Here is a 26,625-nt window from a genome sequence, read left to right on the forward strand (position 1 = left end):
TGTCAGTCACTGTATTTTTTTTTTATCCTGCAGAGAACAGTTCAAAAGTTCACTAGCCTGCTCTGTAAAATCATTTACAATGCCGAGTAGAGTGTAAACTGCAAATGTTATAGAATAATGCATTGTTATTAAAAAAAAAATCGATATAACTGAAAATAAAAATGAGAATATTTTCTTTGCTACTAATGTTCTAGTAATTATCCGTACTACACAACCCATTCATTATATCATATTTTTTCGCTTCTGTGTCTCTTTAAATGATCCAGCAAATCTGGCATGTGTTTTTAATGTTCTACAACCATGTCCAGATGATGATAACCTCAGTACAGCTCGGCAATCCCCATTATTGGAAGAACATGAGGACACGATTTAGAAAATACAACTACAGACTTTTTATATTAAAAAAAACAAAAAAAACAAAACCAGTCACAGCTGTATGTAATGGAAAATAATGCGAGGCGGATGCTAAAATCGTGAGAAGGCGTTGCGCTGCTGCTGGGCGGGCTGCTGGACCTGCTGTTGCTGCTGCTGCTGTAGCCGCACTTGCTGAGTGTACGGGTCCTCCAGCGACTTCACAAAGATGGCGGTCCTGGGGCCGGTTTTCCAGAGAACGCCGTCGGAGTCCACCACGGAGGATTCTACGGTGATCTGGTGAGTCCCCAGAACGGTCAGGTTCAGCAGGAACTGAGTGCTGAAATAATCGTTGTGAGGTTCCACCTGCTGTTCCATCTCACTCCTCACCCCCTCCGCCGGTACCTGGAGAAGAAGACAGCAAAAAGTTTCATCAAAAGGCTTCCTACTGTGCTACCTCCAAACCATGCCCAGAGCACTGGAGACAGTCACTAATCACCAATTCTGTCCTGCTCAGGATTTGCAGTACTAGGTCTGCTGTATTTGCAGTACTAGGAATGTTTGTACTTTGCTGTAGGTTATATCAATCCTCTAGGGCAGTGGTCCTCAAACTAAGGCCCGTATGCCAAATGCGCCGCAGATGTGGCCCACTGCACCCTTAAATATCAGTGGCCCATATATAGAATAGCAGTGCTGGCACCACCCACCCACATGAAGCCAGCGAGCAGTCATTCGTTGGCTTTAAATCCAGTTCTGCATCAGGTGACACTGCTGTCCAATTGGACGGCAGGTTGTCACCTGGGTATGCTTCAATGTCTGGTGCACAAAGACATTCTTCGGGAGCCGCATGACTGAATGGCTGCTGCTGGGAGTTATCCCCCGGGCATGACTAGGAGGAATTAATACCTAGATTCAATGTAATGTTTTTCAACATAATTTTATGTATGTTCCGGCCCCCCGGCAGTCTGACGTATGTTGACCCGGGCCTTGACCGAAAAAGATTGGGGACCTTTGCTCTAGGGTATTGCAGAACTTCATTTTGTTGCTCACGCTTAGCAGAATTTCTGGAGAGTCACGTGATCAGTTTGATCAGGTGACGTACACACGCTAGAACTAGTTTGTGTACAGGCTAGTGAACAGCCTTCACAAATCTATCACCTGCGCTGGAGCCAGGAATGTAAATATTTATATTGCCGCTGTTTAGGGGCTGCAAGAGGGTGAAGAGGTATTTTTTGTAATACATATTCTATTTAAATAGAGATGACCATGCTTAGGAGAACTCGTGGATAAGCATGTGATCAGTTTGATCAGCTGATAGATTTGTAAGGTTCTGATTTGCTTGTCATGATCATGTGTTAAAGAGGAACTCACTTTAAGCTACTCCTGCAGATACTGCACTATATTTCAATGCTGGTTAAACTTTTGAATACTGTTACTATGCGATTACAATAGCTGTCACTCCGCTCTATTTACCTGATTGACGAATGTTCAATATTTCCTTTGATATATACTGTTTTGGTATCTGCAAATGTTTATCCTTGTAATCCCTCAATTTGCTAATAAACGTGTTTAAAAAAAAAAAAAAAAAAGAGGAACTCCAGTGAAAACAACAATGAACAAAAGGTCTTAGTTTTTACAATAATTATGTATAAATGATTTAGTCAGTGTTTGCCCATTGTAAAATCTTTCCTCTCCCTGATTTACATTCTGACATTTATCACATGGTGACATTTTACTGCTGGCAGGGGATGTCTGTGGAAGGAGATGGTGCTTTTTTGGCAGATGGAAACAGCTGTTATTTCCCACAATGCAATAAGGCTCCCACAGTGTGATGTCAGCACCATGGTCCTGACATCACATTGTGGGAGGGATTTCACCACAATATTAGCCATATAGACACCCCCCGACGATCAGTTTGAGAAAAGGAAAAAAGATTTCTCATGGGAAAGGGAGTATCGGCTAGTGATTGGGATGAAGTTCAATTCTTGGTCGGAGTTTCTCTTTAACCATTTCAGCCGCGCGGACGTGAGCTTCGCGTCCGCAGCTGCAGCAGCTAGAGCTGCAGGGACGCACTAGTCACGTCCCTGCAGTTTGGGGGGTTTGCAGGCGAACGTGCGGGCAGATGCCCACGATCGCGATGCTGCTGCTAGCAGGGGGGATTGGCTGCAGGGGAGCCAATCCGAGCATGTCCGCACAGAATAAACACGGTTTTTGTTTATTCTGTAAATGGAGCTGCCGCGCTATCTCCCGCCGTGATTTCCAACGGTTTCCGCCGCCCGATCGTTAATTTTATGAATGGGAACAATGCAATTCCCATTCATTATCTCCGTGCCGGCAATGTGATTGGCGGCTTCCGATGGAAGCCTACGTCACTTCCGATGGAAGCCTACGTCACTTCCCTGGTTACAATGTAGTGATACATTGTATCCCATTTAGCATATGCTAATGGGATTTTTGCTCAGCAGGGACATCTTGTGGCCAAATACTAAAACTACTGACCTTGGGGAATAAAAAAAATATCTATGTCAAGAGGGCATATAATTAATAAATAATGGGCTAAAAATGAGTGATGGATGTAAAACTGAAAAAATGCACCTTTATTTCCAAATAAAATATTGTCACCATACATTACACTAGGGATATAATTTCAACGTTGCAATAACCGGGACAAATGGCCAAATAAAATGTGTGGATTTTAATTATGGTAGCATGAATTATTTTAAAACTGTAATGGCTGAAAACTGAAAAATAATGAATTTTTTTCATTTTTTTCTTATTTCCATTATAATGCATTTAGAATAAAATAATTCTTAGCATCATTTACCACCCAAAGAAAGCCTAATTGGTGGCGGAAAAAACAAGGTATAGATCATTTCGCTGTGATAAGTAGTGTTAAAGTTATTGGGGAATGAATGGGAGAAGCGCTGACAGGTGAAAATTCCTCTCGTCCAAAAGGTGAAAAATACCCGCGGGCTGAAATGGTTAAACAAGGAAGTCATCGCAGCAAGTCACAACTGTGCAAATCTATCAGCAATATACAGATAGGCCTAGTGCACACCAGAGCGGTTCGGCTGCGGTTTGCGATCCGCTTGCGGGTGCGGATCCGCTAGGGTAATGTATTTCAATGGGCTGGTGCACACCAGAGCGGGAGGCGTTTTGCAGAAACACATACTCCCGGGCTGCTGCAGATTTTGGATTGCGGATGCGTTTCTGCCTCAATGTTAAGTATAGGAAAAACGCAAACCGCTCTGAAAAACGGCACTTCAGGCGTTTTTTGTTACAGTAGCTGTTCAGTAACAGCTTTACTGTAACAATACATGAAATCTACTACACCAAAAACGCTTCACAAAACCGCAAAATGCTAGCTGAAACGCTACAGAAAAATAAGAAAAAGCGTTTCAAAATCTGCTAGCGTTTTGCGGATCTGCTAGCGGTTTTTGGTGTACACCAGGCCTTATAGGAAGGGCTTCTGATGCTGAAACCAGAATGATTACCATAATAGTGGGTATACTGAAACATACACTGCATTCTACTATATGTCACTACAGTGTGATATTAGGTCGGTTGCTCAAGCAACTGCCAAGCACACATATCTGGCATCAAGCAAACCCGCTGGTGCCGGATACAGGGGGTCTTGCTGCAGTGTGAGGCCCAACAGACTTTAAAGAGGAACTTCGACCAAGAATTGAACTTTATCCCAATCAGTAGCTGATACCCCCTTTTACATGAGAAATCTATTCCTTTTCACAAACAGACCATCAGGGGGCGCTGTATGGCTGATATTGTGGTGAAACCCCTCCCACAAGAAGCTCTGAGTACCGAGGTACTCTTGGCAGTTTCCTGTCTGTGAACCTTGTTGCATTGTGGGAAATAGCTGTTTACAGCGGTTTCCAACTGCCAAAACTGCAAGCAGCAGCTACATCACCTGCCAACAGTAATAAATGTCAGAATATAAATCAGGGATTTAAAAGATGTTACAATGGGCAAACACTGACTAAATCATATATACATAATTATTGTAAAAATTAAACACTTTTTTTTATTACATTATTTTTACTGGAGTTCCTCTTTAAAAACCTTGAACAGGTTGTGTAGGTAAGATCTCATACTACATGGGAGTGGTAAGATTGGCCAATCAAAATTGGACCAGGCTTAACAAAAAGAGCCTAAAGTTTATGTTGTGATTTATTTTATATCTTTCCTCTGCAGTCTTCTGCTAAACGTCTCCCTGTCCCTGGCCATACAATCATCAATTTTCTCATTCGATTTCTTGCAGATTTGTTTCATCTCCTGGGAATCGATTCCCTAAAATGTCGATTGAAAGTGTCAAGTGGACAGGATGGAAAATGTACAACACTTGGGGGCGGAGCCTGAGCATTGGAAGACGGATGGGCTATAGCTTTGCACTGCATCGGACAGAGCAACTCTGCAGTTTGATTGATTTTCAATAGATTCCCTGCTAGATTCCCTGCAGTGTGTGGTAGGAATCAATTATTTTCAGAAAGTGTATGGCCCGCTTAAGACAAAAAACAGCTGATAAAAAAATGTAATTAAATGAGACTGAATGTGGGAGGAGTTTGATGACTGCACGAGCCACAACTGGTTAATGCAGCTTCCAGACATGCCTCTCCCCGGGCACCGGAGGGCGATGGTGCTATCAGCGTGATGCCTGCTGTGGATTACACTGTACGATGGGGCTGCGCTCTAAGCTGTCCAAAGAGACCACTGAGCTGTGACCTTCTGACTGTATGAATGTGAAATCAGGCTGGAGACGCACCGTGAAGGGGGAACTATTCTGGCTGATACAGCGCTGTTCACACATTAGAGGGTATGGATGCTTCCCTACATCACTGACACATCTGCCCACCGTTCTTCTCACAGATTAACCAGTTACATTAAACCCCAAATAAAAACTCTGCACAAGTCTCCAACACACACTCTGCACAAGGAGGGCTGTAGTGGCAGCACGGTGGCGTAGTGGTTAGCACTCTCGCCCTTGCAGCGCTGGGTCCCCGGTTCGAATCCCAGCCAGGTTAACATTTGCAATGAGTTTGTATGTTCTCCACGTGTCTGTGTGGGTTTCCTCCGGGCAGTCTGGTTTCCTCCGACACCCCAAAAACATACAGATAAGTGAATTGGCTTCCCCCTAAATTGGCCCTAGACTACAATACATACACTACACGATACATATATAGATATAGGACTATGGTAGGGACTAGATTGTGAGCCCCTCTGAGGGACAGTTACATGACAAGACAATATACTCTGTCCAGCGCTGCGTAATATGTCCACGCTACATAAATACTTATATAAATAAAAATAAAAAAAAATCTAATATGCTCCGATGAGGATCAACCAGTACGAAACAATCTGTATGCATGTTGGATGATTGTAGCTCTGTACAATTAACAAGCCGACACATCATTGCATTCCAGCGGTTCTGGAGGTGTGGCTAGCTTCCAAAGATAACAAAGATCATTTGCATATTCAGCAGTGGTGCATCGTGGGATCATATGTTCACTGCAACCTTAATTAACGCAAATACCTTCTGTTTTAAGAAGACAAACCATTTTGCTAATGTTGGGGGGGGGGGGGGGAGGGGGCGGGGATTCATACCCATCAGAGTGCAGATGCAACTACTTTTTATTTTGACATGCAGTTTCACTGCAAGTAACTTCTAAGCTGACATTTTATCATTGTATACGTTCCTTTTTCTATCTTCCTTTCTTCCCCAGGCATGAGACAGCTTGCTGACCTTCCACCCATGTGGGCCTGGCAGGGGCTTGCTCTGTGACTCGTCCACACAGCAGATAAAGAGCGCCTCTCTCTCTGCCATCTGCACAGACTCACCGGACCATTTAGCGGAAAATCAGCTGATGCCCAGATGTCCACTTAACAGCCAGAAATAAATGACTGGCATTACTGCTGCTGTGTCATCCTTCTATGCCATGTGCTGAGCGCAGCTGTCTTCCAGACTGCAAGGCAAGACGCTGCTCTATAGGAGCTGCACTGAGGATCCAGACAATATGTATGTAAGATGTGACGCTGCTCAATGGGAGCTGCATGGAGACATGAAGAGGGGATCCAGACAATTTGTGTGATCCCACTGTATATATATATAAACACCTCACATGTGTCTCCCACATCAGACATATACAGGGGATGGACAATATAATGGAAACACCTAACGTTTTGGCATCATAATTTTTGAACATGTTTTAGGCAATCAAAACTTGACATAGGTTATATTTATTTTATTATTTTTGTTATTTGAAATGTTTAATTAAAATAATTGTTTTTTTTACAGATATTTAAACCAAAGCCGGTTATAATTTATAAAAATGGCAGATCTCTCAGACTTTCAAAGAGGCCAAGTTGTTGGTGCTCGTATGGCAGGCGCTACTGTAGCAGAAACTGCCCGAATGCTTGGCATTTCAAGAGGTACTGTCTCAAAAGTAATGACTGCCTTTGAAAGAGAAGGAAAAACGTCCTCAGCAAAGCACAGTTGTGGCCGAGAGTCGAAGTTGTCTGAGAGAGACTGCTGGACTCTAAATCGAATTGTTAGAAAAAGTCGCAAGACCACGGCTACTAAAATCACTGCAGAGCTGAATGAACGCCTACACAACCCAGTTTCCACAAAAACTGTTGGTCGGGAGCTGCACAAATCTGGATTCCATGGAAGAACTGCAATTAGAAAACCTCTGCTCTCAAAGACAAATGTTTCAAAGTGTTTAGAGTGGTGTAGAAACCATCAGAATTGGTCCCTCAAGTAGTGGAAAAATGTGATTTTCTCTAACGAATCATCGTTTACCTTATTTCCGACCTCCGGTCGAGTGTACGTTTGGAGACAGCCGAAAGAAGCATTTCATCCAGATTGCCTTCTCCCAACCGTAAAACATGGTGGGGGTTCTGGGATGATCTGGGGTGCTATTTCTTGGAAATCCGCCGGCCCAATGATTTCCCTTCATGGAAGAATTAACAGCCGAGACTATTTAGGAATTTTGGGCGACCAAGTTCATCCTATGGTTCAAGAACTGTTTCCGGAGGGGAATGCCATCTTATAAGATGATAATGCCCCAATCCATACAGCTAAAATTGTTAAAGAATGGCACGAGGAACATTCTAATGAGGTTGAGCATCTCATCTGGCCACCACAATCCCCAGACCTCAACATTATTAAGCATTTATGGTCGTTATTAGAGAGTCAGTAAGAAGTCGATTTCCGCCGCCATCATCTCTAAAAGAACTGGAGGGTGTTTTAACTGAAGAACGGCTAAAATTCCTTTGGAAACAATTCACAATTTGTATGAATCAATACCTCGGAGAATTGAGGCTGTAATTGCCGCAAAAGGTGGACCTACACCATATTAAAATATATTTTGGTGATTTTTCAACGTGTTTCCAGTTTTTTGTCCAACCCCTGTATTTTTCTTGTGCAGACACTCCATGGAGAAGTTTCCCTTTACGGCTTTTCACCTAAACCATGTTTAGCATACTTGGTCAGGAGCACCTCCAACAGCCACTCCCTTGCAGCACAGAATCATTTCTGCAGGCCGCAGTTTTCGTACAGTGCAGTCCCGCCCCTTTTCAGTCCGAGCAGCGTGGTGATGCAAAGCAGGAGACGTACGCAGCAGAGTCCACTGAAAAACCATTTACCTCTGCAGCTTAACCCTTTACCAACCAATTTATTTAGAGGCTTGCAAGTGCCCCAGGCCAATTTATTTTAGCACTTTTTTTTTTTATTTCTTCTTTGTTACATTTCCCTGCTAATAATTACTACTGCTGTAATGTGTATTTATGGCCACTTGTCACCAGAGGGCAGTGTGAGACAACAGGGACTTTCAGTTTCTATATTTTCTGCTTGCAGAGAGAGATCAAAGCATTCCAAGAATTTACAGCACAACGAGTTCTGTCGACTGAGATCAAAATAGGCGCACTGATCTCAAACACGATAACTCTATTGAAGCTGCTAATGGGTTAAAGAGCCTATTCAGAGGAAATTACACATTCAATGGATCTTCTTCTGAGAAAAAGTTATAATTACTTCCCAGGTCTTTTCCCTTTAAATCATTACCTGGAGCCCTATCTGCTGGCTTCCGGTGTGCAGCCCTGCCCCCTAGAAGAAAAAGGTTGTGGTGCTTATGTGGCACTGAGGTCTTCTGCAAGGGGGCAGGGCTACACGAGTGAGTTCTTCTGCAAGGGGGCAGGGCTACACGAGTGAGTTCTTCTGCAAGGGGGCAGGGCTACACGAGTGAGTTCTTCTGCAAGGGGGCAGGGCTACACGAGTGAGTTCTTCTGCAAGGGGGCAGGGCTACACGAGTGAGTTCTTCTGCAAGGGGGCATGGCCTACACGAGTGAGTTGAAGGAAAAAGATCCGGCAAGTAATTATAACTTTCAATTACAAGAGGATCCATCAAATTTCACTGAATAGTCCTTTTAAGGTCACATTTAAAGGACACTTGAAGTGAGAGAAGTACGGAGGCTGCCATATTTATGTCCTTTTTTAAACAATGACAGTTGCCCGGCAGTCCGGATGAACCTCTGCCTCTAATACACAAGCTATTTTGTTACGGGCTACTCATGAAGTGACCTTGGAGTGATAGGTATATGGAGGCAACCATGTTTATTTACTTTTAAACCATACCAGTTGCCTGGCAGTCCTGCTGATCTTTCTGGTCAGTAGTGTCTGAATCACACACCTGAAACAAGCATGCAGCTAATCCAGCCAGACTTCAGTCAGAAACATCTGATCTGCTGCATGCTTCTTCATGGTCTATGGCTGAAAGTATTGTGCTAGGTACACACTATACAATTTTCTGGCAGATTTACCTGCCAGATCAATTTCCAACATGTCTGATCTGAATTTCAATCGATTTTTCGATTTTCCATTGTTTTTTCGATCAATTTCCGTTCACTTCTATGAAAATCGATCATAAAATTGAAAGATCAATCGAAATTTGGATCGGATATGTTGGAAATAATCGATCTGGCAGGAGAATCTGCCAGAAAATTGTATGAAGTGTACCTAGCATTAGAGACAGAGGATCAGCAGCAGGACAACCAATCAACTTGTTTAAAAGGAAATAGATATGGCAGCATCCATATTTCTCTCACTTTAGGTTCTCTTTAAAGAGGAACTGTCGCAAAAATCTTAAAATGTAAAACACATACAAATAAGAAGTACATTTCTTCCAGAATAAAATGAGCCATAAATTACTTTTCTCCTATGTTGCTGTCACTTACAGTAGGTAGAAGAAATCGGACATTACCGACAGATTTTGGTCTAGTCCATCTCTCCATAGGGGATTCTCAGCATGGCCTTTATTCTTTGCAAAGACATTCCCTGAAAAATCTTTACACAAAGATGCTGGCCAGCCTCCCTGCTCACTGCACACCATTTTGGCAGTTGGACGGAGCAACTGCCATTCACTAAGTGCTTTTAAAAATAAATAAATCCCTGAGAATCCCCCCATGAAAAGATGGACTAGTCCAAAGCCTGTCGCTTCTGTCAGATTTCTACTACCTACTGTAAGTGACAGCAACATAGGAGAAAAGTAATTTATGGCTCATTTTACTCAGGAAGAAATGTACTTCTTATTTGTATGTGTTTTACATTTTAAGATTTTCGCGACAGTTCAGTGACTCTGTAACAAAAATTACAACGTTTTTTCTACCATCCTACAAGTTCCTAAACCTATTCTAATGTGATCTGGCTTGCTGCAGCTCTTTCTACTATAACCATCTCTGTAATAAATCAATTTATCTTTCCCCTGTCAGACTTGTCGGCCTGTGTCTGGAAGGCTGCCAAGTTCTTCAGTGTTGAACTATTCCTCTATGCACACTCCAGTGTGTGTTTTATTTACATAAGCCAGCAGCTTCTCTGCTATCTTATCAGTGATAGAAGAGAGCTGGATGAAATCCTCCTCTGGAGGCTGTGAAAGGAGCTGGTCTGTCACATACTGAGGAATTAACGACGACATAGGCAGAGCTGTGTGCAGGAAGCCTGTAATGTTCAGTGCATGAGAGAAGCTGGGGACAGAAGGTAAACACACACAAGTGATCTCTTGAGATTCAGAAGTAAGGCTGTATACAGCCTGCTTGTGTATGGATGTATTTTCTATGTGTGGACATGCTGTACATTAACCTACTTCCTGTTTTGGTGGCCATTTTGTTTGTTTATAAACAAACTTTTTAAAACCGTTTTTGACTACTTTTAATGCGGCGGGGAGCGGTGAAATTGTGACAGAGGGTAATAGGAGATGTCCCCTAACGCACTGGTATGTTTACTTTTGTGCGATTTTAACAATACAGATTCTCTTTAAGCCTCATTACCTCTCCGTTTCTCTTTCTATCACTCCAAATACCAGTGAATGAGGCATGTGACCACTGCAAAGGATTCTGGTAACTGAAGTCCTTCCTCTTACCTATCTCCCATTACTGGACAGAGTGCCCAGCTTGGCGAGCTCATCATACATTGGAAGAGATGGTAGTTGGAGAGAGTTCTGTAAGGCAACATCTTATCTCTGGTCTGTGGGGACGTCCAGACAGCCAGTCCCAGCGTGAAGCACTATCCATAGCTCTTAACTGTTCCGTCCCTTTTTTGAAGGGACAGTTCCTCTTTGGGAACCCTGCCCTTCATCCTTTCTTTCTCAGTACAGATCTATGTTAATATGTGTAATTTTCTATTGAAAAATGTGTTTAACCACTTCACCCCAAGGCGGTTTTACTCTAACGGACCAGAGAAATTTTCACCTTTCTGTGTTCATCCCTTTCATTTGCCAATAGCTTAATCACTACTAATCACAATGAAATGATCTATATCTTGTTTTTTTCACCACCAATTGGGCGTTTTGGGGTTGATATTTGTTTTCAGTAATGACTTTATTTTCTACGCATGTTAAAGGGAAATAAAGGGGAAAAATACACTATTTCTCCAATTTCATCCCCTATGGTTTTAATGTAAACACTGCTACTGTGCATAAAACCCACACATTTTATCTGCCTATTTGTCCTGGTTATCACAAGATTTTAATGATGTCCCTAGTACAAAGTATGGTGATAATATATGATTTGGAAATAAAGGTGCATTTTGTTTTTGTTGGGGTTTTTTTCCCACTATTTTCATGTGCACAGGAATGCACCCGCGGGAGCGCGCAAGCACATGTGCACGCGCACAGTGGCAACAGCACTGTCTGACTTATAAAAACGTCCTGGAGCCATTAAGAGGCTCTAGCAGGACGTTTTTATAAGTCAGCTTGTCATTAAGTGGTTAACGGACTCTAAACTTTATTCTCATCAACTAAATTGATCCATTTCTTATTTTCAAGTGTTCAAATGAAGAAAAACTAATGATAATACAGAGGACCAGTGTGGTCTGAATGATAAACCTACATGTTTTTGTTCTGAATTATTTGTTATATGCCTGATGTGGGGTGTGGTTAGAGGTGTGGCAGAGGGCGTGTCCCCCGCTCTAAGTTGGGAGGTATGCTATATTGCAAGTCTTACAGTTCAGACACACAAGTACTTACTTTAAAGTCCTGGCCTGGTTTACTCTGCAGTGCGGACGAGACGTTGAGGCAGACAGACTGGATCTTGCGGAACAGCCCAGGTTTGGATCCATGTTGCACCACCCCCTCCACCTTTAGCGCCATCTGCTGGTTACTCTGTACTGCTATTGGCTCCGAGGGGTTGCGTGGCGAAGGGGACAAAGCAAGCTAAACCAAGGAGAGGAAGAAAGTCAGATCAGCTTTACTGTACACACAAAGCTTTCAACGGTGAATTATAAGGAAAATACATTTTATATTTATATGCTTTAGAGTCAACAAGGCAGGGGATTAGCAGGATGCCAGGCAACTAGTATTGCTTAAAGGATAACTGAAGCGAGAGGCATATGGAGTCTGCCATATTTATTTCCTTTTAAACAATACAATACTAGCCATAGCCCCTGAGCAAGCATGCAGCAGATCAGGTGTTTCTGACATTACTGTCAGATCTGACAAATTAGCTGCATGCTTGTTTCCGGTGTTATTCAGACACTACTGCAGAGAAATAGATCAGGAGGGCTGCCAGGAAACTGGTATTTTTTAACAGGAAATAAATATGGTAGCCTCCATATTCTTCTCACTTCAGTTATCCTTTAATAGGGCATAAATATGGCAGCCTTCATATCCCTCTTGCTTCAGTGAACCCTCCAGACTAAAAATCTACTCAGCAGCACTGAAAAGGCTTGGTGTTTCTTTAACAGTTTCACAGCATCAGAACTTTGTTCTTCTTACCCAAGTCTCATTTTTAGCTGCGCAGAAGAAAACTGCCCAGGCATTTTTCCCCTGATGCTGTGCAAAGCATGATGGGAGCAGAGCCGGGACAAGGTCCTCCAGCACCCAAGGCTGAGACACCAAAGTGAGCCCCTCCATCCCTGTCACCCGAGCCATCAAACACTGATTGCTATTAGACTAAGAAGCGCCACAGGGCCCACAACCTCCCCAACACCTTAATATCTAGTTATCTGGCTTGCAGTCACTGCCATCTATCCCCTTTTCTTATTTCTTTCTGCTTCAAACACAATTAGGAATGACAGCTGAATGAATTCTGCGCCCCCTCCTACACTGCGCCCTGAGGCTGGAGCCTCTCCAGCCTATGCCTCGGCCCGGCCCTGGATGGGAGTTCTGATGATGTTGTTCTCATTGCCTAGCGTGCACAGCTGGGGGGAGTGATCAGGACACAGGACAGTTGGAACTGAGTCTCATGCTCCCTGTCACCTCCTTTCAACCAAAAAGATGTCTGCCCCCATGAAATCACAAACCTTTGCCTGTTCTTTTAAAACAAGGTGGGTAAGAGATTATATTACCGATGTATTTTAATTAACATAACTAATGTAACCTAATGACAGTATGTTTGTTTAGGCTGAAGTTCCCCTTTAAGTATGCTTATATCTAAAAGCTGTATATCTTTGGAATACACACACACACACACACACACACACATTTAAAAATGACACATCAGTAGATCAGTACACAGTATTTCTTACTGCTCTGTATGTTTATGGATATCTGCACAGCAATGCTTGTGGCTTTAGTATTTGCCCTGAACCAAACGCAGAGAGCCTCCAGATATGAAGCCAGTTCTAGCGAGGGCTGCGACTGACCCACTTTACTCCCCATCACATGAGCACAAGGAGAGGCAGGCAGATGGTCGCTCTCAAAAGATGCTGCTCGAGCAAAAAGCGAGAGAGGGTAGGAAACAAAATGTTCTGCAAGGGGCTGTGTTACCGAGACAAAGTCTGGATGAGGGGAAGGAGAAATCAGCTGAATTTTTATAATTATATTCTCAATCCTAGGTTTTTTAAAGAGTAATTGTCGGGCATAAAATCAAGAATCCATTCTTTATTTTTACCTGGTAAACAAGTAATAAGGATGCTAACAGGCAATCCAAAAGTTAAAATCACTATTACTTTTCTTGTTGATAAATAATCATTCCCCAGTTTACCTGACTCTCATTTGGTACACACAAAACTTGGTATACAAGAAGGAAGTTGCAGGGCATGCTGGGTTGTCCTTTTTTGCTGCTCTACTTCCCGTCAGTCTTAACTAATGCAGCCTAATTGGCTGAAGCCTCTTCCGCTCCTGGTTTCCGCTCCCACACCTCTGTTCCTCTCTGATTGGCCAATATTTCTCATGCTGAAACAATGCACTTTCTATAGTGAAGGGTGGGCACATCAGGCAGAGGAGACTAAGGGAGGAAATGACATCAGAATTGGCTTCAAAATAGCGACACTTAAAATGGGAACTGCTAAGAAGGATTTTCTCTTTTTTTTTTTACTGTAGAAAAATCGCTAAAATCAAAACGTGGCCAGTTCAATACATATGTTATGTAGGTAGAGCAAGTGTGTGTGTGTGTGTGTGTGTGTGTGTGTGTGTGTGTGTGTGTGTGTGTGTGTGTGTGTGTGTGTGTGTGTGTTTCTGAGATAGTATGGCTGACAGCTCCTCTTTAAAATGAACCTGAGGTGAAAAGAAACCGATGAGATAAACAATTGTATTTATCCTCCTACTAAAGATGACTTTAAAAAAAAAAAAAAAAAGATATTTCATGGTTTTAGTTTATATTTAAACATTTACAAAGTTTAATGAATGTTTTTTCTCTGCTCAGTGCAACCTAAACCGGTAAGTGTCCCTAAATAAAAATACATGAACTATTAAAGAGACGCTGTATTGCAAAAAGGGGCCCTGGGGGGGTACTTGCCTCGGGAGGGGAAGCTGTAGGGTCCGATTGAGGCTCCCCCCGTCCTCCTATGGGACATTATGCAGAAAACCGCTGATTTTACCAAACCTTTAGTAAAATGTCAATTCATATTGGCCTCAATTCACTAAGCTTTATCAAACACTTTACCGAACGTTTGATAATTTACCTCATGGGTAAAATCTCATTTTAACTTCATTAAGGTGTTATATATTTATCGAATGTTTTACCGATAAAACGTTCGATAAATATATAACACCTTAGTGAATTCAAAATAAGATTTTACCCATGAGGTAAATTATCAAACATTTGATAAAGTGTTTGATAAACGTTTGATAATGCTCCGTGAATTGAGGCCTAGTGGCGTTCGGTAAAGTGTTTGATAAAGCTTAGTGAATTGAGGCCAAAGGCTGTTACCACATGGCAAGCTGAAATTACCGAGCAGTGAGGTAAATTACAGACTTGTGCAATAATTACCTCAACACGTCAGTAAATGTCAGTTCATAAAGATTAGAGCATGTGGTAAAGCGAAGAAACAAGTTCGGTATTTAAGACCAGTTCTGAACTGTCAGAAACTAGCTATCAGCATGCGATAGCATAGACAGGCTGAAGCAGAGAGCCAATAGCAAGAGCCTCCTCTTCCTGCTACTTCCTCTATTGGTGCCGATATGATCTAGGGCGGGACAACTTTCTCTCCGCCAGTCAGCAGAGACGAAAGCAGTCACAAAAGAAATTTCCCCTGCAGCCCTTTAGATGTTAAAGCTAATCAAACAGATAAGTATCTGTTAAGGAGAGGGAAGGCTCTGGGTCCAATAGACCCTTCCTGTTCCTCTCCTCATCCCCTCGTTCCAGCGCTGGCTCCCCCGGTAGCAGTATTCGACGGTTAAGTCGATTACTGCGCCCTGCCGCTGCAGGAGGCTTCGCAAGTCTTCGAGAGGCTGAGTGCTCCCGAAGACAGGAGCCAATGTGCGAGTAGGAGCACTGCTGATTCACTTTCAGTACACAAAAACATTAGCCTCCCATAAACAGGCTTATGTTTGTCTCTACGATCTGCCGTGAGTATCAGCACTACAGGATTGCCGTTTTAGAAATAGGCCTTCAAGTTCTGTGAGAGGCGGATGAAACTCCTTTTCCTCACAGAACACACTGAAGGGCTGCAGGCCGCTCCCTCTGGGTGTTTGAGAATACCTCTGCTGTTCCTGTCATGTATGGAATGCGTATGTGTGTGGAAGAAGAGTGCAGAGCAGAGGCGTTCAGCATTTATCACCGTGTATGTGAGCTGACAGACAGCGCCTCAGGCCTGTTACAGCACTGGAACTAGCTGGTGGCCAAATATCCTAAAAGTCAGGAGGTTTCAACTTCAAATGCTGCGACTTCAGCTGATGAAAAGAGATGACCAGCTAGGAAGCCTCTTTCATGTTCTCTCTGAAGACCAGCCTAATTAGAGCAGAGACCAGACAGCCTTTACAGACGGCACATGAAAAGCAGCGATTACTAATTGCTACGGTTACAGGATAACTGGATTTATGAATCATTCTCTAGAGGAAGTATTGAAAGCAGTCCCTGATTAATACTGTCAATCTAAAGGGCAAGACTGAGGCAGCCGTGCAAGTGTGCAGGGACATATTTAAATGTTTTTGGCCCCTTTGGCCAGCTTTTTTGATGCTCTCGTTCCATGAGCAGCAGCCCCTCCCCTCCTCTTGCTGTACTGTAGCACCTCAAGTTCAGCACCACTGGGCAGTAACAAACGCAGAACATTTATATCGTGCTTTTCTTCTGGCGTACTCAAAGCGCCAAGTAGCGCCATATGTTGCTCCCCATGAGCAGCGTCCAATTCCATATGCAACAGCCTGCCTTTTCATGTTCAGGTGCCTCCTTGGGTTGCAGCAGCCTGAGACCCGGGCCACTGTGGCCTTCCCAGAAGTCCAGCACTGCATGTCTGTTTGAAGCTGGAACGGATAACTGCCCGGCCTTTGCCAACAATGAATCTGAACGCATATCTCTAACTTAAAGAGAACCCGAGGTGGGGTTCTGACAATGCTAGGTGCACACAGAGGCTGGGTCTGCCTATACTGCTCAGCCTGTTGCTATCCGGATCCCCCCTAAGCCCCCTCTGCGCTCTGCTATCCCCCATAAATCACAGCCGCGCTGTCGACACGCAGCGTGTCGCAGCGGACTGTGTTTACCTCTGTACTGTCAGTCTTGCCGCTCCCCAGCCTCCTGCATAGCTCCGGTCCCCGCCCGCGTCCCTTTCCTCCCCGCTGATTGGATGGAAGGGATGCGGGCGGGGACCGGAGCTATACAGGAGGCGGGGGAGCAGCCGAGACTGACAGTACAGAGGTAAACACAGCCCGCACAGCGCGGCTGTGATTTATGGGGCATGGCAGAGCGCAGGGGGAACTTAGGGGGGATCTGGATAGCAACAGAGGCTGGGCTGTATAGGTAGACCCAGCCTCTGTATGCGGATAGCATTGTCAGAACCACACCTCGGCTTCTCTTTAATGTAAAATTACTATAGCCCCTCCTTCCATGACCTAGCCACACCTCTCACCCGAAGCAAAATACTACAGGTAAAACTCGGAAAATTAGAATATCGAGCAAAAGTTCACTTCAGTAATTCAACTGAAAAAGGTGAAAATAATAATTAAAATAGGAACCCTTTGAAGGTGTTTTGGATGAATTAGCTGATTAAAGTCTGACACTTTGAGGCTAAATCACTGAACACTTTCACAATATTCTAATGGTCTGAGATTTTGATTTGATTTTGGATCCGAGAATAAGTGGTATTGAAAACCAAATGCGTTGAGTATATCGCCAAGACCGTGCAAGTAGATGGAGAAGAGGAGGGGGCCAAGGACAGAGCCTTGAGGTACCCCCACAGACAAAGGATTTAGAAAAGAGATCTGGTTCGAGTAAGACGAAAGACCTTCCAGTAATATCTTCCAGGTAGTTAATAACATCCTATAAGATGATATGTCCTGAAACTTGATACCAGGGGCATATAAGCCTGTGCCTTTATTTCCCATTCTAATCTTGAGTACCACTTCAAAGCAGAATTGTCAGCCACAAAATCAATTTCCATTTACCCACTGCTCTGTGTTTATTATGGAGTCTACATGCAGTCTGCATTGCAAGCATTCCAATATAATCATAAATGTTTCTGCTGTAATGAACTCATCTCAGTCAGCCTGGCTCTATTCTGGTTCATTGCCAGGGAGAGGGAAGCTTGTTCTATCCCCACCCACATTCCTGCTCTACACTGATTGTCTGAGGGCAGTTCAGTGTGACAGTCTGAGATTAAGAAGGGAAATACACCTCACCCCCTGGAGAAGCTGCTTAGAAACTCTGTAACAAATTCTTTAGCCTTATTTCTTTTATCCTATAAGTTCCTATACCTGTTCTAATGTGGTCTGGATTACTGCAGCCTTTTCTAGTTGCACTGTCTCTATAATATAGCTAATCTTCTTTTCTTTTGCCAAGCTTTTACCACCCAGAGAGGAATGCACTGCCTCTGCTGTGATAGGGAAAAGTTATGCACTCCCCCTCCAGGCTCTGTGTGTGCGCTTTGCTTATTGCAGTTTGTGAGGATAAGAGAGAAGGGAGCTGCTGCCTGTCACATGCAAACTGTGACTAATCTCAGACTGCACACACATACTTGCATACATACACACACATATTAGTGTGTGTATATATGTATATATCTATATATACACATACATCACTTCCTGGTAAGCAGCCATGTTTTTTGTTTGTAAACACTTTATAAAACTGGCAATTAAAAGCCAGGATCGCGTCGGGGAGCAGCGGAAACGCCAAGGAGGGATCCAGGAGATCACAGTGACTCGATTGGTATGTTTTTTATAGTACAAATCGGACAGTTCAGATTTTCTTTAAATACGATCTATGCTGGGCTCCTATGAGTTTACAAAGCAAGCTAGCTATGACCGTGAAATTACTAGGAGGGAAAAAAAAAAGAGCAAGTGAGGAAGTGCCATCAGGATTGGCTTCAGTCAGAGGCAGTAAAGATGGCAAATGCTTGGAAGAGTGTTTTCTTTATTTACTATATAAAATTCACTGAAATCAAACCGTGGACAGTACAGTACAATAAATATGTTATGTAAATAGAACAAGTATTTATATCTACTTATATGTGTGGTTTGTTTTCTCTTGTGATAGTATGGCTTTTCCTGCTGCTTTAACTACCTGCTGACCGCCCCACACCAATTGGCGTGGCCACGGCGGCAGACCCAGGACCGCCTAACGCCAATCGGCGTCAAGTCCTGGGGCTCTGTTTTGCAGTATGCGTGCGCATCTCCTGCTCGGGGGGCGGAGCTCCGCCCCGCCTTGAGTCTCCGAGCGGCAATCGCCGCTTGGGAGACTGTTAGATGGCCGTCTTTACATGTAGTACAGCGCTGCGATCAGCAGCAACGATGTACTGGGGACAGAAGCCTATGACAGCCGATCATCGTGATTGGCCGGCTGCGAGGATGGAGGGGGGAAAAAAATAATTAAAAAACAGTATTTTTTATTAAAAAATAAAGAACAATATTTGTAAAAAAAATTAATAAACACAAGGGGGTAGATCAGACCCCACCAACAGAGGGCTCTGATGGTGGGGGGAAAGGGGGGGGGGGGGGAAATCACTTGTGTGCTGTGTTGTGCGGCCCTGCAGCTTGGGCTTAAAGCTGCAGTGGCCATTTCAGCAAAAAAAAAAAAAAAAGGCCTGGTCTTTAAGGGGATTTTACACTGCAATCCTCAAGAGGTTGAATAAATGTAATTGCTATAAGGATGCAATCTAAACAATCTGCTTTTATGGCAAATAAAGCTGGGGTCCAGCTGTAAACGTAGTCACTAGAGCAGTGGTCCTCAAACTAAGGCCCACGGGCCGAATGCGGCCCCCTGAGGCTTTTTCACCCCCCCCCAAATATCTTTTCTTTTTTTTTTTTTTGCTACAAAAATATCGATTTTCCGCGTTTTTGCAGAAATCGCAAAAATACAAGCCTGTTTTTCGAGAAAATTTCTTGAAATTAAGAATTGCATGTTCGATGTGGAAATGGCTGACGAAACTTTGCAAGCAACACTGTTAAAAGGTAATAGTTTATACTTCCTAGGCTCAATGTAATGTTTTCTACATTATTTCATGTATTCTCTGACCCCCCCAGCAGTCTGAAGTATGTTGACCCGGCCCCTGACCGAAAAAGTTTGGGGGACGCTGCACTAGAGGTTATGCCATCTAACCTGGCGACAATGGAAACCTTTCTCTACAAAATACAAACTCCATTCATGATTTAATGTCGCCATTAACAAACCTAGTCCTGCTTTACCAATCTTATCAGCGCAAGATCCTGCTCCTTATTCAACGCTGGGGCTGACAGTGTTCTGATCAGCGGAATCTCTTCCCAGCTCGAGGAAGTGGCTGCCGCTGCTGCTGAGAACCGCTTCTCTGGCTGCTTTGTAAAATATTCAGCACTCATCAGGCTCACATTAACATATATATAGAAGTTCCTGAAATGCGAACAGCTCTGTAGTGCAGCAGACAGGACACCCGGTGCGGCTCTTACCTTGATGCTCGTAGACTGCAGCTTCTGGAAGAAATAGCGCTGGAAAGACAGCGGCACTCGGAGGAGGCTGATGGCGGCGTTACACAAACAGGACGTGTGCTGGAAAACAGACAGCGTGCAAATGTAATCAACCGGCAGTGACCACGACACAGCAGGAGGCAAGAACATTAAAGGGGTGCCCCGCAGTAAACCCCAAGTATAGTATATGAACCAACCACTTAAAGGTCACCCAAGGCGAAAATAAACTAATGAAATAAACGATTGTATCCATCTTCCTTCTCCTAAAAATGACTTTTTTTTTTAGATATTCCACAGTTTTATTTTATGTTTAAATCTACTTTTTAAGTTTGAACTGTTTTATTGTTTTTTGCTCAATTGCACATTCATTGAAGTATGCCAGAGCTAAAATCTATAGACGATTGTCCCTTTTATCTCTTTCCTCCTCTCAGAAGCCATTTTCTGCTAGGAAAGTGTTTTATAGTTGGAATGTCTTATCAGTGAGGGTCACACTGTAGTCACTTCCTGTCTGAGTCAGGACTGAGTCAGCCACTTACATACCTGATATTTAACTCTTGAGGCAGAGAAAGAAAAAAAAAGGAACACAGCCTAGTTATTTGTGTGCTTGGCACTGTACATACAAATGTCTAGCTGGATGATAAGGGGATACTTACCCACAATTCCGCTGTCCTGCTGGCGCTCCAAACAGCTTGCACGCATCCTATTTGACGCGCTGCATCCTCACTACGCACGCTTCCTCTTTCAAGCCTGTTTCAGACTGTTGGTCCTCCTCAGTACATGGCAGGGATTGATCTGGCTGTATGGGATAGGGGCTTGGACCAGAACAACAGAATTACCAGGCAGCTCAGGGTGACCCAAACCACTAGGAGTGTATAGGGGGATAAAATGGACCGAAAAGTTCCCCTACTAATAAGCAATGCTTGGTGTGAGTTGCCTTCTTAAAACAGAAGGAAACTTGCGATAATTGAGCTTTAAAAGGGACACTTAAGCCAGGAATAAAAAAAAAATCAGTAATATTTTCCTGGGGCTTCTATCAGCCCCCTCCAGCCGTCCTGAGTGCTCGCAGTCACTCACGGAGCCTCCGGTCCCCCACCGCCAGCTAGTTTCTTTTTCGCCGACAGGCCCGACAGACCTGGCCACTTGTATTTTTCTTCATGTTCCCGTCCGCAATAACTTCCTGTGCCTGTGCAGGACGCTATTGAGGACAGGAACATGAAGAAGCATACGCGTGGCCAGGCCTGCGCAGGGGGAGAAAGCCCACCGCCTCCCTGTCAGGGCCTGTCAGCGAAAACGAAACTAACTGGTGGCAGGGGACGGGAGGATCCGTGAGTGACTGCGAGGGCACGGGACGTCTCCAGGGGGCTGCCCCAGGCAAGTAAAACAATTTTTTTTTATTCCTGGCTTAAAGTGATCCTCCGGACTAAAACTCTACTCAGCAGAACTGAAAAGGCTTGGTGTTTCTTTAACAGTTTCACAGCATCAGAACTTTGTTTTTCTTACCAAAGCATCATTTTTAGCTGCATTTTTAGCTAAGCTCCACCCATCAAAGAAAAAAAGTCCGGGCTTTTTCCCCCTGATACTGTGTAGAGCATGATGGGATTTTCTACGTGGTTATTCACGTTGCTTCGCAACTGGGAGGGGTGATCAGGACACAGGACAGTTGGGACTGTGTCTCATGCTCCCTGTCACCTCATTACAACCAAAAAGATGGCTGCCATCATGAAATCAAATATTTGCCTGTTCTTTTAAAACAGGGTGGGTAAGAGATTATATTACCTATCTATTTTAAATAACATAAGTAATGTAACTTAATGAAAGTATGTTTGTTTAGGCTGAAGTTCCTCTTTAAGTGTCTCTTTAATTGAACGTGTGTGGTTACCCACAATGCACCACCACTGGGAGAGTACTGCACCTGCGCAATAGTACCGCGCAGGCGCTGTAAACTCCTGGTGACGTCTGCACGCTCCCGTGCATGTGCAGAAGACTCTGACCCATTGGGAGCTGCTGAGCACATGCCGGATTATTGGCAGAGGTGATTGATATTGGATGCACCAGTTGACTTTAATCTAGCATGTGTAAGGGAATTAAAAGTGAAAAAAAAGCCCAGTACTGAGAAATGGCTGCAGTGGCAGTGACGTGGTTAAAGAATACCCTCATTAAGGTTATTCCCAGTACAGAATATAGCTTTTCTAGATGTTAACTAAAAGAAGGCAAACAATAATTAAAGGGCAGGGCAGCAGGATCATTTCTGCTCTCCAGTGACAGCCAATCAGCACCAATATATCACGGCAGCTTTAAATAATGAGCAGTTCACACAGATACGGACGGTTCAGTCCCCTGTGCTCTCAGCATAAGATAAGCTGCTGTAATACGTGCGGTATCTGCAGCCTCCAGAGATCCATTCCAGACACATCTGATTCTAGGCCTCCTCCGGGAACCGGGCCGCCGGGGATTTCTGCACTGATGCCACTGTAACAAGCCGGCTAATAGATCTCCTACCAGACTCTGCTCCATACGCCTAATAAATCAGCAGGCTGGGTATCTGCAGAGCGCCCAACGTGGAGAAACAGCAGGGGAGGAATAATACGCTCAGAATACAATACTGAGAACTCGGAGTTACTGGACTGGGCAATCACATAGGAGGACCACTTGTAGTTCATACTTTCTGGTGTTGAGGGAGGACGGAGGGTACGTATATGTCTGCTGCTAGCCAGCCTAATGACAGCTCACCCTGCTGCGTTACATACTAATACCCCGGGAGAAGGAAAAAAGGGCGCCGGCTGAGGGTGGACGAAAAGCGCGCCGCCATAGACTCTAATGCAGTTATCGTGAATACGGCGAAAGAAGGTGCCCGATAATAATCGTTAACAACCTTAGAACATTGCAGTTTTTGAAGTATGTTATGGTTTTAGAAGCTTGCAACGTTATAGATTTTGTCATATTAGTTTGTACTTACAGATTTTAAGTTATCAAAGATATTATCGTTTCTATGTGTAAAAGGGTGTTTCTACTGGTGGAGTGGTTAGGGTTAGGCACCACCAGAGGGAGTGGTTAGTTTTAGGCAACACCAGGGGGTGGTGGTTAGGATTAGGCACCACCAGGGGGGTGGTTACGGTTAGGCACCACCAGAGGGAGTGGTTAGGGTTAGGCACCACCAGGGGGAGTGTTTAGGGTTAGGCACCACCAGGGGGAGTGTTTAGGGTTAGGCACCACCAGGGGGAGTGGTTAGGGTTAGGCACCACCAGGGGGAGTGGTTAGGGTTAGGCACCACCAGGGGGAGTGGTTAGGGTTAGGCACCACCAGGGGGAGTGGTTAGGGTTAGGCACCACCAGGGGGAGTGGTTAGGGTTAGGTACCACGAGGGGGTGGTGGTTAGGATTAGGCACCACCAGGGGGAGTGGTTAGAGTTAGGCAACACCCAGGGGAGTGGTTAGGGTTAGGCACCACCAGGGAGAGTGGTTAGGGTTAGGCACCACCAGGGGGAGTGGTTAGGGTTAGGCAACACCGGGGGTTGGTGGTTAGGGTTAGGCACCACCAGGGGGAGTGGTTAGGATTGGGCACCACCAGGGGGGGTGGTTAGGCACCACCAGGGGGAGTGGTTAGGATTAGGCACCACCAGGGGGAGTGGTTAGGGTTAGGCACCACCAGGGGGAGTGGTTAGAGTTAGGCACCACCAGGGGGAGTGGTTAGGGTTAGGCACCACCAGGGGGAGTGGTTAGGGTTAGGCACCACCAGGGGGAGTGGTTAGGGTTAGGCACCACCAGGGGGAGTGGTTAGGGTTAGGCACCACCAGGAGGAGTGGTTAGGGTTAGGCACCACCAGCAGGAGTGGTTAGGGTTAGGCCCCGTGGGAGGGGGGTGGTTAGGGTTAGGCACCACCAGGGGAGGGTTCTGAGTGAGAGTAGGGTTGGGTTTAGCTCTATTGTTGAATTACGTAACGCTTTTTAACGTTAATATCTTTTCGTTATCTCCCGTCTGTATTTAAAACTGTATTTATCGCTAACCAAGTTTGCCATTGATGTTTATCGTTATTAATATCTTGTTATCCATGGTGCAATTTCGTTATCCAGCTGAGCCCTTTTTTCATGCACGCAATCCCCCTATGTAGCAACTCAGAGGGAGAAGTAATTCGGGGTCTGGCTATTGCCGGAACACTGAATTATCCTTTTGCGGGGTACACACCATAGCATTTGTGCTACAACAGCACCCAGCTGAGGCACTCTGCACCAAAATTACCAGGTCAACATCTGCAAGGAGTTTGTATGTTCTCCCTGTGTCTGTGTGGGTTTCCTCCGGGTACTCTGCTTTCCTCCCACATCCCAAAAACACACAGATAAGTGAATTGACTCCCCCATAAATTGGTCCTAGACTATGACACATACACTACACGATACATACATAGACATAGGACTATGGTAGGGATTAGATTGTGAGCCCCTCTGAGGGACAGTTAAAGAGAGACTGAAGTCTCATAAAATTCACGGTTTTATTTTTAAAAATCACTTTAACATCATTGTCCTACCTAAAACGCCACATCCCAGCGGCTGAACTCTAACTAAATCCCCCCAAACTCCCCGGGGCACACTGCGGGGAGTGCTTCCGTGAGAGGCAGAGCTTTCAGCTGCAGCTCTGCCTCTCCACGCGTCTATCAGCGCTAATCGCCGCCTCTCCCTCTTTCACTGAGAGTCTTCTTTCACTGAGAGGGGCGGGGGAGAGGCGGAGATACGCGCGGATTTAGGGGGGGATTTAGTTAGAGTGCAGCCATGGAGATGCAGCGTTTTAGGTAGGGCAATGATGTTAAAGTGATTTTTAAAATAAAAACGTGAATTTTATGAGACTTTAGAGCAGGGGTCTCAAACTCAATTTACCCGGGGGCCGCAGGAGGCAAAGTCAGGATGAGGCTGGGCCGCATAAGGGAGTTCACGTGTCCCCGCCGCAAAACGAGGGCTGCAGAGCCCCCAAATCGCCCCGGGGGCAATCCGCCGGCATTTCCTGGAAGGGGCAGAGCTTTCAGCTTCAGCTCTGCCCCTCCTGACGTCAATCGCGGCGGATCGCCGCCTCTGCCCGCCCACTCTAAACATAAAAAAAAAAATTGGGAAAATAGGAAAAAATGCCCGGAATCTTCATACAGCCATATTACGGCTGTATAGCGATCCCTGGCCAAAGCGCTGCGGCTGCGTATGGACCCCCTGGAAACTCTGTCAGGAAATGTATTGCTCTTTCTTTTGATACATGTAAAATTACACTACCGTTAGGCTTGCTACTAAAAGTGACATTTACCGCATTTAAAAGTATACTATTTTCCTTCGAAACTTTAAAATCGATTTTCTCAAGAACTATAAGGTCTTTTTGAAAAATTGTTTTTTCCTCTTATTCCTAATGATCTCCTTAACATATCCTGCAAATTTAGGGTTTCTAGCATTTAAGGTGGATTTGCTATTAACCATTAAAGTCGGCGGGTTTTTAAATGTGTATTTTTTTCCTTTGCAACTTTAAAATCGATTTTCTCAAAAACTATAAGGCCGATTTGAAAATTTTTTTTTTCCTCTTGTAGCCACTGGGGGCCCCTACAAGCTCTGGGGCCCTGGGGCCACAAAATATTGTATCGCGGGCCGCAAATGGCCCGCGGGCCGCGAGTTTGAGACCCCTGCTTTAGAGTCTCTTTAAGTGATCAAGAGAAGATACGCTGTACAGCGCTGCAGAAGATGTCGGCGCTATATAAATACTACATAATAATAATAATAAAAAGAGTAAACAAAACATTTGGCAGTGATGCACCTGACAGCACCAAAGTTGCCGCCACCTATGATACATTTCAGAATGTAAATCAGGGTAAAGGTAAAGAAAGGTTTTACAATGTGTAAAGTTATTTTCAGTACAGTTCCTGGCTGGCCTCTGACTCTGACACAGGAGACCAGGGAATCTCAGCTCTTCCTGTTCAGTAAGCCAGCACCTAATCTGTTAGGAGTCCTTAGGCAAGACTCCCCAACACTGCTACTGCCTATAGAGATCGTCCTAGTGGTTACAGCACTGAAGCACTTTGAGTCCACCAGGAGAAAAGCACAATATTAATGTTATGTGTCTTGTCTTAATGTTATATTATTATTATTGATTGTATTTATAAAGCACCAACATATTACGCAGCGCTGGACATTAGTTTAGGTTACAGACAATATTTAGGGGTGACATACAGCAAAATGACAATACCTGAATACAAGAAAGACCAGATCATGCAGCACAGTATGAGTACTAGGTAATGCTTAGTCACTGGATGGGAGCATGGAGATTAGGCAAGTTAGGTTAACTCAGATGCATAGCATGGGTTCACAGTAATGGAGGCGCATGATCAGGTAGGACACAAAAGGAGGAGGACCCTGCCCAAAGGCTTACAATTTAGAGGGAGAGGTAAGGACACGAAAGGTAGGGGACCAGAGTTCAGCTGCGGGTTTAGAGCACTTGTGA

The 26,625-nt window shown here is 44.4% G+C and overlaps 1 protein-coding gene across 1 annotated transcript in view; it reads right to left on the bottom strand.

The window, feature by feature from the left end:
• Positions 1 to 368: 368 nt before the first annotated feature.
• INTS7 (integrator complex subunit 7) overlaps positions 369 to 26,625 on the bottom strand; it is a 122,487-nt gene continuing 96,230 nt past the window's right edge. The window contains exons 18-20 of the mRNA XM_068232935.1: positions 20,148 to 20,246; positions 11,880 to 12,065; positions 369 to 756 (exon numbers count right to left, since the gene is read on the bottom strand). Of these exons, the coding sequence (XP_068089036.1) occupies positions 466 to 756; positions 11,880 to 12,065; positions 20,148 to 20,246 (576 nt within the window). The 3' untranslated portion in view covers positions 369 to 465. The remainder of the gene's footprint in view (positions 757 to 11,879; positions 12,066 to 20,147; positions 20,247 to 26,625) is intronic.

The sequence above is a fragment of the Hyperolius riggenbachi genome, chromosome 4, assembly GCF_040937935.1.
Source record: "Hyperolius riggenbachi isolate aHypRig1 chromosome 4, aHypRig1.pri, whole genome shotgun sequence".
Classification (NCBI taxonomy): domain Eukaryota; kingdom Metazoa; phylum Chordata; class Amphibia; order Anura; family Hyperoliidae; genus Hyperolius; species Hyperolius riggenbachi.